Genomic DNA, 15,000 nt, shown 5'->3' with positions numbered 1-15,000 from the left:
ACATAAATAAATAAATTATGAGACACAAATCCTTAAAAAACATACCCACTTCATACCAAACAAGAAAATGTAAAAGCACAGAAAACATTGGATGAAAAATCACACATTACACATGGATTAGACTTTCACAAACAGCGTTCGATTAGGGGCAAAAATGCAATTAAAATGTAATTGATTGTCAAGATATGAAAACTTATAGTGTGTATGTAAGAAAAGCAATAGCAGTAAGTAAAAGAAAACACCCCAAAAAAAATTATTTTGACCCATGCTTAAGGCAAATTCAATAACCTACTACGTAAATGAATAAAAAATATTAATGAATAAAAAAAAACTGGCGCACGGAAGATGTACGAAATAATCACAGTAAATTGAAAGAATTTGCATCGCAGTTGGCATTTTTTCCCAGACACACCAACGTGAAAACAGTTGAGCATAAAATTAGCATGGCATACATACGTATGAGAAGGAAGGAAAAAGAAAAGAATATTGCCACATATGGATCAATTACAGGCCAAAAGTCGTCGACCTGGTAACACATGTTCTGTCCCCAGTGCTAACATGCACTCTTGCTTCTTACTTTGAGCAAGGCCCCTAAATCAAGGTATTGACGTATTTATTCTCATCTTGTTACCAAGTATGTCGTATGTTTCTTGTCCTTTTTGGGAAGGCCCTCGTCTGCCCTGGCACACTAATATGCAAATCTTAATACCGACAAATTCAAGTTTCTCCAGACTTGAGAAATTAACTTGCCATTATAGATACCATGTTTAATCTGCAAACTATACAGAATCCCTCAAATACAATTTGTAATATACCTAAAGAAATTCTGCAAATGCTATGCTCTCTAGTTACCTGTTGACAGAAGACCACTATTTAAATAGAAAACACGGACATGACATACTCATTACCACACCCGAAAGTTCTGCTGAAACACGTAGACATTTCCCACTAAAACGTAAATGACCCAACTGGGTTCTTGAATAGTTTCTTCGAATTCACAATCTTGTCTAAATACTTCGTAAGTTGTTACTTTCAATATAATTTCTATATGTATTGTGCTTTTCAGTTTGCCAAGATATTCGAGACAAGTTCAATCAGATTTTAAAGGAGACTCATCAGAACTTGTGTATAAGCAAAGTATACCAGCATACTTAAGAGTGAATCATTAGAATCGAAGTGATAAGCCACCCAGAAAATATATAACTTTCAAATATTATATTACCATATTCAAAGTAATGTGCATACCATGATAATAGGAAATATTTTTTATCATAATTTCCTAAGATTCATCTTCCTTTAATACAAAACTCAAAACAGTTCTTAGAACTTTGATGTTCTTTCAGTCAGTATATAATCTTAATTCAATAAATCGAAGTCAGGTTTAAAAAAACTAAAGGTAAACATTTCAAATTTATTGAAAAAGATTACATGTGTACATCAGAATCCTCACTCAGGTAAAAATTGTGAATATATTCTTTGACATGATCAATGACGCAAACAAAATAACTTGAAATAAAAAAAGAAAGCCCGCTTTTTTTTCTTTTTACATTTTATGTATTTCTAGTTGCTACTGTAAATCTGTAGCAAGATCGGTTACATCAGCTCTGCTGTTGAAACTCCTCAAAAGAAACAGGAACAGGAAAATTCACTTGTTTTAAAAGTAGTCAACTATTGTACATTTTGGCCATGACTATGTATCTTCTAGGAAGATTCAGCTAAACTGATTTTTTGACAGTGTACTGTATAGCCTATATACAGAATTGATTAACATTCACTACATCAACTTGTGTCCAAGAGTTTATTATTTATTATTACTTGGTTCATCAACTTCGGTTACCAAGAAAGCTTATGGAAAAATAGCACTAACATCAGGTATTTGGAGTTAAATGCCTATTTGAAGACAGAAGTGCTATATCACATGAGAATATGTCCTTAAATAGAATATGAAGTTTTAACAAAAACCATGATTTTTAAATTGTGTGCATCCGACATGATTGTAGGTATCTACGCACCCCTAAAAAAATAATTAAAAACTAACGCTTTTTTTTTTCTTTTCTTTTCTTTTTTTTATTTTATTTGCAGGAAAATTATCAAGACAAATTAGTGTCGGTGATATCTGGGTGAAAGTGACATATAAAAAGAGAAAGAACATGAGATATACATAGAAAATAAGTGTTAATTTCCCTCATTTCCTTTTTGCAATCTTCATTTTTTCCTTTTGTTTTATTTTGCAAGGAAAGGTATCTGGATGCAATTATGCTAAAAAATATAAATAACCTAATATGGTAAAGAGAAGAAAAAAAAAAGGAAATTGGAAAAAATTCTAGTAACATTCTTTAACACTCAGTGGCTGCTGATTCGCGTGAATTTAAATTCGTTGGTACCAGAGAGTCCACGGCATTCATCTCACTCCATCCCATCTCTGGACCTGTCATCTGTAATTTCTCCATTTTCTGGACTTCCATCCCTGAAAATATAAAACATTATTTTTATCATTCAAGATACTAGGTACTCAATCTGATTTCTTTAATGGTAAGTGCCAACAATGAAAACATGTGAAATTGAGGGATAATATTGTGTATTCATGCTAGCATTAAAACAGGAAAAGAAATAGTACAAAAAAGATACACCTATGTACTTAGTGAAAAAATATAAAATAAAATTAAGATAAATGAAAAATAAAACAAACTTTGTTCTGCTATTTAACCCCACTATGAATAAATGAATAAAAGAACCTAAACTAATGAAACACAAACCTTCTCTCCGGTGGTTCAGGCTCCTCAATTATTTTATCTCGGGACTTTCTCTCTTCTTCCACATCTCGGGACACTCTCTCGCGCGAAGTCCTCCCTCTGGAGTGCGACCTCTCCCGTGAACGGGTGTGGCGGTCTCTGGATCTTGACCGACGAGATCGCCTTGAGCTTTCCCTGCTCCTTGAATGCCTCCTGAAAATTAAACATATAGGTTTATATTCATCAAAATTATAGATAACAAACCACAAACAATAAAAAAAAAAATAATAATAAATAAATAAATAAATAAATAAATAAATAAATAAAATAAATAAAAAAATAAAAAAATCTCTAAACAGGGAAAGGGAATGGGAAAAGGGAAATGGAGAAGGAGATGGGAGATGGGGGATGGGGGATGGAGAGGTGGGGTGGAAGGGAGAAAGAGGGAGAGAGATATATGTATCTCATAAAACAACTCACCTGCGGTCACGTGACCTTGAACGAGAGCGAGACCTGTAATATCGGTCACGAGATCTGGACCTTCGGCGACGCCTCTCACGCGACCTTGATCTTGACCTCGACCTCCTACGCCTTCTTTCTCTGTCGTCGTCACGATAACGATCCCTCCTGTCACGGTCCACATCACGGTACCTCTCTCTCTCATGATCCCTTTAAAGCAGAATTTCCCATTAGAATTGCCTTGTGACAACCTGTATCTTTATCATTATCAATGAAAACAATTATATCAGAGGAGGGAAGAAAAAGAAACAAACCTTGTGACATCATAGTCAGCAATTTCCCCAAATCGAGCATTACGTTCCAGCTCACGTTCCTCCCTTCTCTTTTCCCTTCGGCTCTCAACCGTTTTCTGTTAAAATACAAAACATACTTAGTATTATCAGAGAGTAGTGATCAGACTAAGATTTTTCAAATACTCCTACTCTAATTAAAAATCACCTTAACCCATTGTGGGCAGGTGTCATGACACACACAACGATAGTCGTCATACCATATTTGACGTTATGACGTCCTGTTTCTTTATTGTACAATGAGTAATAACTGTTTAGTAAGTGATAATGACCATTGTAATTATAACTACTATAGTTGCTCATTATCCTCCAATAAAACTATAATACTTCTATTAAACCAAGTATAAAGAACATAATGAGCTACAATTTTAAACTACAGTAATATTGATAAAGCCTGTCATATATAAGTCTCACAAGGTAAAACAAAAAAAGGCAGGAAGAGGTTCCCTTTCCATTTGCGCTTTACCGCTTATCCCTGCCTAGCCTATCCAAACAAATCCTTTATTAACAGTGAGAAATGCAATTGTGACTTGTAAAAGATATATCACAGTGTGTGGCTAACCTTGCATGCCTTATCAACTTTTACCTTTGATATGACAAGACCAATCATTAAATTGATACACAGGACCCTAACCTTCAATAATTCTACTTGAAATATGGCATCCTCCAAGACTGTAAAAATTGTTCAAAATTCCTTTAGTCAAGCAAAATTCTACACTACTTTCAACAGAACTCTGCAGCACCGAAAAGCAAAACCTTACCTTCAATTCCTCAAGCTTTTCTCTGATCTTGATGAAGCCCAAGTGAAGCTTTCCACCAAAATGATCAGCAAGCCGTCTGTCGTTGTCATGGATGCCTAGATAGGCAGAGCAGACCTCACACACTCGCAGTTTCTGCTGCTGGTAGCTAGAAGCTGGCATGGAGTTACGGTACTCCTGTTCTGCAGCTGCTTTGCGTTTCCGAAGATCTTCCACTTCCTCCATGAGCTTCATACTCTCCTGGAAAATACAAACAGTGAATATCAAAACTTTCCAACAGTAAAACATATTAATTAAAAAACTAATAACAATCACATATTCCCCTTAAAAAAAAAAAAAACATATATATATATATATAATATATATATATATATATATATATATATATATATATATATATATATATATATTATATATATTATATATATTATATATATTTTAAATATTATATATATTTTATATATTTTATATATTTTATTATATATATATATATATATATTATATACATATATATATATATACATATATATTACATATATTATATATATATCAAATTATATATATACATATGTATACATATATATATATATATATATATATATATATATATATATATATATATATATATATATATATATATATATTATATATATATATATATATATATATTATATATATATATATATATATATATATATATATTATATATTATATATATTATATATATATATATATATATATATATATATATATATATATAATATATATAATATATATATATATATATATATATATATAATATATATATTATAATATATATATATATATAAATAAAGGGTTCACTAAACAACATCAAAGGAGAGGTTGACTAATCAATCTAAACATGAATGTGTGCTCTTAAGTCCCAAATTAACATGGTCTGAACATAGCCTTTATTTTCCTTTTCTTTTTCAGTTAAAAGTTCTTTCGATAGTACATGTATTATATTTTTCAAGATCAAGAAAGTATATATGGCAAACTGTATAACTAGTTTTTACTTCTCCAATAAAATGATGTTGACAACAATATTGCATAAGTCCTGTTATTTTCCCATAGTAAATAAATAACACATGACTCAACATCCCACTCCTAGCTTACAAGCCTTTGAACAGGGAGGTGAGGTGTTTCAAGACTTGGGTGTGCCTGTGGCAGTGCTAAAGAACAGTGCTAAAGGCAGTGCAGTTCACATTTCCCTTCCCAACACAGATGATAAGATTAATCTGATCTCATCTCTATTCAAAACTAAGAAAAAAAAAAAAAAATTATGGATGATTTTGTTTATACTAAAAGAAATTCTATTTTCTATAAGATTTCCTAAGTAGGTCTTTATGTACATTCTAGCAAGTATCAGCAATAGTTTTCCAATTGTTCAGAAGTTATTTCTGTTGAATTCTGAAGATTTATCCTGTTGGTACCTTAATCCTTCCACTACGGACATTTCTCAAGGGGTCGGGTCACTTTCACACTGCTAATTAGTATTACTTTGCTAATAAAAAAAATAACTGAAAATATAACATCTTACAATATACAGCACAGGCTGAACATCTTAAGATGTAGCTTGTCTTGGAAGGATTAAATCCTTTTGGTACATTAATTTGGGACTGGAGAGTAGTACAGACATCTAAAAGTGCTGCAAGTGACAGTGATAAGCCTGTTGAAATGTATACCTTCTGGAATTTATGCTTATTTTTGCTTATTTTTCCCCATAAGAGTAATGTGCAGTATTTTCTTTATAGAAATACACAAAAAAAATAATAATAATAAATAAAATATCAAGGGCTCATCTCTGTTTTCCACTTGCTTTCCTCTTTATTCACATATCAAACATCTCTATCATCTGCAGTTAGATAAAAGGCAATCATAAGTAGAATGACTTAAATCCTCATCCAGTGACTTAATTCTTCTAGTGTTCTGCGAAGCCATATGGAGGAAAAGATAAGCACAATCCAGTTTCCCAACTCTTACCTCCAACCAAGACCTGCTGTAGCTAGCTTTTTATATTTAACAGATCTTGCGTCGGAACGAGATGAAATTTGTGTATGCTCTTACCTCTACCATCCCATCAGCACCAAGACCTTCGGCTTTTGCTAACTTTTTACCAATCTGTTCAGCAAGGTCATGGACTTTGTTAGCCTTGGCAGCAACTTCAGCACTCAGCTCCTCTTGGGTCTCTGCCAGCCTCTTCTTAGCCGATTCCGTCCTTCGATCACAGTCAGTGATGAAGGACTGTAGGTGCTCCATTGCCTACAAACATTAAAAATTGTTACAATAAATAAAAAAAAGGTCAGTATCAACAGCAAGAGAAACAAATATCAAAACTATTATATTAAATATATTCAATTTTGTCAAAAGAGGCACCTAACACCTAACCACAACTTGTGCCAAGTGTACTTCCATAAACTACTTATTTGATCTAAACATTGCAGTTTCATCCTTAATATTGAAAAAGGGCAAAAAGTTTACAGGTAATCATACTCACATCAATGTCATAAAAGTAGTCTTTTGTTTTGGATGCTTGTTCATAATCAGCTCGCAGCGCCAAATCATGGACCTTGGGACACTCACCCAGGTCCATGCGCTGTAAAAGGGGGAAATACATTATGGAGGAGGTTCATCAAATGTTTACGTATTTGGTCAGATTACAATTACAAATACATCACTTTTACTTCTTCAATCATAAGGCAACTTGTGCAAAATCTACCTTATACTCTTCACAGTGAATTAAAGATATATAAGGAACTAGATTATCTTATCTCATTTATAAATCAGGATCTAAAATGCAGGCAAATAACAAAAGACAGGAAAGATAAAAAAAATGAAATGTATAGACATAGCACGAGATCTCATGCCCTGCACTCACCGTTGACGAAAGGATCTCATGGGGACAGCAGGTGAGAAGGAAACTCTTGCACACCTTTGGATCACTGAACTTCAGCCGGTATGTGTTGTCATCACCTATGGGAGAACCGCCAGCCACAGATCAGTAGGTGTTAAAAACGAGATGCAGCCCAAAACTCAATGCTTGGTGCTGTATACAAACTGGCAGTCATAAAAAAGGCTACTCATTTTTTTTTTCTCTCTTCTAAATTTATATTAATGAACAGTAAGTGTTAATAAAGCTTTATTCCAAACACATTATCTACCTAAAGAAAGCAAAATGATTTTTGGCTGCACATGTTGGATGAATGCTTCAACCTATTCTAGAGTCTTAACAGTAAGAGGTGGCCCATGACCTGGTGATTGCTTTAAATGAGCAAGAAAAAGACACCCCTCAAAAAACAAATTTGTGAGTTTGAAAAGTCAAGGTCCTGATAAACATTAAAAACATTTTGAAACCCATTCAATATCAAGGTGAAAAAAAACTCATTATAATCATTAACAAAGAATATCCATAGGTCATGGTTACCTTCTCATTACCCTGAACTTACACTAACATGTGAGGGTGTAACCTGAAGTGCTAAAGGAGTCACTCAAGGACCCAGAAAATTGATACACAAAATCACACTGCACATACTCTCCAAAATTGTTTTTCACACTCATACACACACATCCTTCCATCCTTCCATATCCCACACCAGGTTACACCACATCCTAAAACATTAGTGATCTTGAAAATGTTCTCAGAAATAAAAAAAAATAAAAAAAGGCTAAATATTGACATTATGCGTCTAAAACTCACAACCAGCACCCCCAAGCCGTATGGAGATATCTTCCCAGCCGCTGGATTATGCCTGCAAAGTATGCCCAGTTTTGAGCATTATTGGACACAGAGTTAGAGGAGGGTAAACCACAAGAATCTGTATTGGACAATGTACCATCTTCTTACAACTTTCATGTAAACTTGCTAAAACTAGTTTCTCTTGTGAAGAAAAGACTGGCTCAGAAAGATTGTCCCATCTCTTGTGTTCCTAAATTTGAATAACAAATGAATCTACCAAACTGGCAATTTGCAGAAAAGAGGACAGTGAGTTGGATAAATTGCATAATCATCAAAAAGGTTATAAAACAGTAGACATTTGGCGAAAAATAGACAACAGGTTATACACACGTGGTCGCAGTGATTCCACCATGTCAAGTTAAAGCATTGTGTCGCTCTTTGCTCCACCCTAGAAGAAATTGGGATTAACTTATCAATATGAGTCATATACACCAGAGGACGTGCATCAAAGCTACTGCTCTGCAAAACATAATGCCACAAATAACACCCTTTCTAATACATCTATCTCCCCTTTGACAATTTTTTTTTTTTTTTTTTTTTTTTGCTTGCTTTTTTTTTTTTTTGCTTGCTTTTTTTGTTGTTGTTTTGAAAGAACATATTCATCACACAGATTGGCAAGTGCTTATCAAAAAGTGACAATAACAGCATCTCAAATATACTCTCATGAACAATGATCAGGATAATTCTAGAATCTTCTCATTAAATATGGCAAGATCTCTGCATAATCATTAAAGAAAGAAAGAAAAAAGAAATGCTAAACAACACTAATGATTCAATCAAATGTATGATGGTGAAAAAAAGTTAATAAATAAATCAACTCAACCTCAAATTTCCTTCTCTTTACCAAAGAAACGTCAGGCAACCAAAGGAACACATGATATTAAGTATTCAGAAATTCTCTTTTTTTTTTCCAGTGAAAGAAATTTGTCGATGCTGAAATAAGCTCTTCACCATCCTACACTCCAATCCTATGACCACTGGGATAGGAAGTAACACCACACAGGATTCGAAGAACACCACTGATTCTAGGTCGATCAACACTCACACCCTAAAGATGCAACAACAGTCAACAGCACTCACACTCTCCTCATTATTGCATAATCAAAGTGCTGTCTGTGTATGAATTCTGAGAGCCTTATATATCAATATTTGGGTTGCATTTGATAAAAGCCTTTAATGACAGTTTTAAGTGACCATTTTTTTTCTTGGAATAACAACTCAGTGAACTTAAGGCACCAATGTGTATGCTACATTAAGAAATGACTTTAAATGGAACATTTACATCCAAACAGAATTATTAAAAATGTCTGAAATTATTGGACAATGTTAAGTAGCCTTGCACTTGTCTCCATTGATGCCTTAAAAGTCTACTTATTAGATGATGTACTGGCAATACAAGAGTATAAAAAAAACAATAATACTGCATTTTCAAAATGTAATCATTATAGTGAGCAAATACTATAACTTCTTCAGATCCCCTTACTTCAAACAATGAAGCAGCAGTCTTTGGCATATGTGTGCCCAAATGTAGTAAATAACATATACATTTTATTAGCTACTTTTAAGTGAGCTGTAAATAATGATACATTTCAAACTGAATGCAGTAGTATTCATCAACCATCAGATCAATAGCCTGATACACATAAGTGATGAAAATTGCAAAATCTAACACTTACAAAGAGCATATTATTGATGTCACTAATAAGTCAATACAATAAAGATTGAAAAAAGTGATAGCCAAAAATGACAATTCTATGATGCAGCACATGTCAAAATGCAATTCATTTAGGAAATTCATACAGAAAAAAAATAACTACTCATAACAGAGCAAGTCACTTTAAGCCTCACCCAAAGTAATTGCCCCCTTTTTTTTTAAATACAAAACATTAGTCACATTCATTACCAACAAATGGAAAATGGACCCGAGAAAATTACAAAATCATTAAGAAAAATATATATATGTATGAAAATAAGGAAAAATAATCACATAATTTTCTTCCTTTCCTTCCAAAAAATATAATTACCTCATAGAGGCCCATTTTCAGAAAGAATATTCTCCTAGAAAATCTCTACCATGTCCACACAAACACAGCTAACCACAAACATCCCTAGAAAGGAAAATTAACAACCACACCAACCAAATCTTCACAATCCTGACCAATCCAAGCCAATGAGCAAATAGCCGACCTCTCGAGACAAACAAACTCGATTTCCTCTCCACTCCTTCATATTTGGGCTGCTGATTCTTTGTCCGAACTAAAAGAAAAACGTGCAAGAAAATGGTAGTTGATATCAACTAACACTCCCAAGAGCATTTTAATATGACCTATCAACTCGACTCTTCCAAGACGTACAAAATCTTAGGTGTTCAAGCTGGGCTGGGCATTTTAACCCATTCATGACAGGGTAGTTTTAGTTCTGCCTGGATGTTTCGCTGGGGTATTTCGAAATGAATAGGCCTAACACTGCATGCTACTCTTCCACTAAGGCAGTAGCCAGCCACTATGCGCCCGATTGCCCTACAAGTTGGCCTGATAAAAGTCATGATGTGGCATTCACATCATCTCTGGGAACACCTGTCGAGCCATGACATAAATGACACATCCATTGTTAAGGAGTTAAGATTTTGCTTGTGTTTTCTTTTATTTTCTAGACTTCTAGTGCATATGAATCTATATGATATATGAGTAAAGTGTTACTATTAGCATTAGGTATGATGCCTGCAGGAATGAATTGATGATTTCAACAAGAGGCAAATGCAGTATGAAAGTGATCCAACCCAGTCAAACATCCCCAACGCAGAAGTGTTAAAAAAATGCTTGGGGTCAATATTACAATGGCAACAATAATAATAATACAACAATAAAAATGACAAAATAATAAAAATAATAACAATAACAATAATCACATTTCATATTCAAAGGCACTGTCACATCTTTACATCTCCTTACAATAACTTTAAATAACCTACAATCAGTTATGTAATTTACTTTACCCGATTAGTTTGATACAAGTGAAAAGCTTTCTTTCTTTACAATTTGACACATTCTCTGTAAATTTCAAGTTTGAAAGGTGTCTTATCCTACCATTCCTAAATACTAGAACAAAGTTGGAGAATTAGATGATACTACTGTTTGATGAAAATGCAATAATTCTCATTTGAATTGTACACAATAAAATATAAAGATACTTCCTGTTAGTTCTAGATCTACATATGAGGTTATTATCCTACAGAAGAAGTAACATTGCCATAATCATTTATCTAATGTCTTTTAGTAATTCAATCCTGATAAATTCAAGTCATAGAATGTTGTGTTCAGATTCATAATAGTATAACAAATACATGAAGCACCCTTTGACTTTGTTGCTAAACATTATCAACTTAGAATAGCTTAGGTAACTCAGAGAGAAATGTATGAGAGAATCTTTATTTAGTCTTTATTTTGCCAGGGCAGCTTTTGGTCTTGATGCCATGGTATTTCAAAATGCGTAGGCCAAACGTCCCTAGCTATTCGCCCACTAAAGCCAATGCCACCCGAAATGTGAGTGATCACTAGGTGTACCAGCCATACAAAATGCAATTACGGAAAAAATCTAACCGGTCCCCCATTCCTGTATACAGCAACTCTCAACCTTGATCGACTTGGGATTCTTCACTGCTACTTATGAGTCTGAAATATCATCCAAACAAAATAACACCATCTGAGTTTGATGGAAAGAACTGCCTCTTTTCTGAAGATCATCATATTCTGCAATACTTTTACCTCTGTATACTAATGAAGGTACGTCTACACCTGATAATTTAAAATGATGTGTCTCTCATTCCTGAGAGCACATTTACATTCGCATTACCTTCAAACTTGTGCTACATTGCTTTTCTTTACATTCCTGGCTGAATGTCACTACTACAAAAATAACTTTATTCATGTTAGTCATGTCAAATTACAGTTCACTGAATAGAAATGTGAAGTGCATTCATATTGGATAAAATAACCACATCAAGTTGTGCATGTATGAAACTGCATACAAACATATTCATCATACAATATACTGCCAAATTTGAATATCTGAAGAATCAACACACTGCAAAATAAGATGAAACACTCTAGGTGAGCTTGACTGCTACATCTAAGCTTTGTGGGACTTCCAATCATAAGAGGAATTTAACGGTGTGCATGTTTAATTAAACTTGGGATTGGATCACAAGCTAAATCATATACAATTCTATTTCCTTTCATAACAGGTGTAATATCAATTCTGAAATCTAGAACAATTAAAACAAAAAAAGGAAAAGTTTTATATTTTCATCTTAATCCCCTTGTTAATTATGTTGTTTAAATTCATTTACGTTAAGAGTTTAGGCAAATATAACTTGTCTTTTAACAGAAACAATACAAAAGAGTCAAGGCTATGTCAAACCACTTTTATCATTCTCCTTGCAGTCTATTGTAGGAAAGAATTCGTCATCTATGACAACAGCACATTAATTGGAATATAATCTCCAAGTTGGTACCTCTGCAGTGACCAAGAAAATCATATCATGGAAAACATTTGTTCAATTAACTGCAACTTCTAGTATAAGCAACCATGATCAGAGGCAACACCTACCTTGAAGCCTTGTCGGTGGTTTGGTTACCATGACACCAGACTTGAGTTGTCTACCTCCTAGCTGACAAATAGGAAAAAATACCTTTGTCTACTATCCCCTTTTTGAACATTTTCCAACCAACTTTCATGGTTACAATCATCCAACAGAATAAAGCTAACTTAATCAACTTGGGTGAAACTACAGCATGTTCAAAAAGGCCTCTGACCTTTAGGCCCACTGTAGGCCCTGGGAACAGCATTGTATTTGCAAAAAACCTTGAGAGTAGTGATACTTGTGAGATTTCACTTCTTTCTCTCCCTTAGACTTGTTATAGACAGATGTTAATTCAAATGAAGAATGGTTTGAAAATAAAAGGTTAAGAAAACTAGGCACAAGTGACAGACCACTTAAAAAATGCCACTCAAGTGTGTTCTGTATACTTGCAATCAATTTTAATGAACTGAAGCTAGAGTTCATTCAGTTCACTGCATAGTCAAGCAATGATATCTAGAGCAAGTGAAAGTTTGAAGATGTACAAAAAATAATTACATTTGTAGTGATCCCAGTTGCAAATTTTACAATCCATGTTTAAGCATGAATACCTCTCTAAAATGTAATACTTTAACTTACTATTCAATTCTCATCTCATAAAAAAAAAAAAAAAAAAAATAGCTACTAATCTAGTTTAGTACATAGAAGTCAGTAACAATCTTGATATCAAAATTAGAAAATGGCCATCACATTATATAAAACAAAATCATCTTATCAAAAATTAAATAGCAATAAGTGAAACTAAAAACAGCAATCATTTCAAGCCTATGTGCCTTCATTGCTTCAGCAAAGCCAAACAAAACTCCCTTATGTATTCTACTGCATATTCAGGTATGGCAGAGCTTGTGGTTGCTTACTCCACCTAGCCAGAATATACATGGAGGTTTGTTGATATTTCCTGGGGCGCTGAAAGCACACAGGACATGTCAATCAAGAACTCTGGGTATCACAATAACTTTTTACCCCGATTTCTGATTAACAGCCCCAATATCACGCATATTTCTTGTCACTCTGCAAAAGTTACTGATATTTTAATGAATTTCAAGAAAGAGGTTATTGAGAGTTAAACTAATACAATTCTCTAGTTATGTGAAGGCAGTAAGAGTACATACACTTTCATGTTATACACAAGCTAGACGAATTAGACCACCATCACCTACTTCTACTTCCTCTTTTGGTATTGAAAGGTTACATTAAGTATTCACAATTTCCATTAATGATAACTTCTCATAATCAGGTAAAATGTTCACAACACACTATAGATTACAGACTATCAAAGTACACCCTCAATACCACGGAGCTAGTCTATCCGGCAAGTTAGCGCGCTTGGAAGAATGCGTTCAATAAACAATGAATAAAATATGGGAAATGTCCTGTTCCTGAAGTTCTCTGTTAAAGTATGAATGGCAAATCTCTGAAACTATTCCATGCGAGCAACATCAATGACGAATGCATCACAGGACAGCTTGAACTTTCTAGAAAAAGAATGTAATGATAGGAAGGCTAGCTCTCTTTCGCATGACAGGTCTCGGCACTTCTTGGGAAGGATATCTACTGATTGCTGGACCCAGAGTCTATCTCGTTAAATATACACACTCGCATCCAAAAACACGAGATTTACCGTCTTTAAACTTACATTCCACATGATAGAACTATATTGACAACTATACTTCCATCATATTCACATATTCTATTCAAAACAAATGATTGCCAAAGATTTTAATAATGGAGAGAGAGCTGGAGTCCCTTCGTGTAGGCATTATGTACGTCTATGAATATCTAAACGTATATGCATTCGTATACATAGGTATATGTACAAGCACTTGTGTATACATATATATGTATACATACATACATACATACATTTATATATATATATATATATATATATATATATATATATATATATATATATAAAACAATGTAAGGAGAACGTGGCATCTCTTTATGCGGTCATATTCTGAACAATTAGTACAATTTAATAAACAGTTAAGAGCTTTCAAAAAGGGAATTTCATCTTGCTATGACACTGGCTATATTCCGAGCAAGTCTACTTTCAACTCGCCGTGCGTGATCTGTGATAGGAGTCCAACCAGGAGTCCAACCCGACAGTGGCGGTGCCGAGCGATCACTCCATCCTCCGTGCCCATTGGTGGCCAACAAGCTTCCACCATGTGTTCAAGTAAGATGGAGCTTGGATAGGTTTCTATTAGATTATAAATTGATAGGAAGGTCTACAAGCCCTACCTAGTCAGACTATAGACGTTGGAAGTTTGTTAGGAATGGAGGCCACAGCGCACAGCAC

The 15,000-nt window shown here is 33.9% G+C and overlaps 1 protein-coding gene across 3 annotated transcripts in view; it reads right to left on the bottom strand.

Annotated features, from left to right (window-relative positions):
• Positions 1-1,397: 1,397 nt before the first annotated feature.
• Positions 1,398-15,000, bottom strand: part of LOC122255688 (putative RNA-binding protein Luc7-like 1) — a 14,677-nt gene continuing 1,074 nt past the window's right edge. The window contains exons 2-10 of one of the 3 annotated variants that reach the window (XM_043019947.2): positions 8,387-8,444; positions 7,199-7,293; positions 6,818-6,916; positions 6,388-6,582; positions 4,303-4,539; positions 3,506-3,600; positions 3,213-3,401; positions 2,757-2,945; positions 1,398-2,467 (exon numbers count right to left, since the gene is read on the bottom strand). In XM_043019947.2, the coding sequence (XP_042875881.1) occupies positions 2,407-2,467; positions 2,757-2,945; positions 3,213-3,401; positions 3,506-3,600; positions 4,303-4,539; positions 6,388-6,582; positions 6,818-6,916; positions 7,199-7,293; positions 8,387-8,408 (1,182 nt within the window). In that variant the 5' untranslated portion in view covers positions 8,409-8,444 and the 3' untranslated portion in view covers positions 1,398-2,406. Of the gene's footprint in view, positions 2,468-2,756; positions 2,946-3,212; positions 3,402-3,505; positions 3,601-4,302; positions 4,540-6,387; positions 6,583-6,817; positions 6,917-7,198; positions 7,294-8,017; positions 8,445-15,000 lie in introns of those variants that run through there. The other 2 variants (XM_086547541.1, XM_043019946.2) reach the window with 2 other exon arrangements.

The sequence above is a fragment of the Penaeus japonicus genome, unplaced genomic scaffold (assembly GCF_977035675.1).
Source record: "Penaeus japonicus unplaced genomic scaffold, GWHDUDI00000001_assembly GWHDUDI00000002, whole genome shotgun sequence".
Classification (NCBI taxonomy): domain Eukaryota; kingdom Metazoa; phylum Arthropoda; class Malacostraca; order Decapoda; family Penaeidae; genus Penaeus; species Penaeus japonicus.
This window is presented reverse-complemented; position numbering and strand designations above follow the sequence as displayed.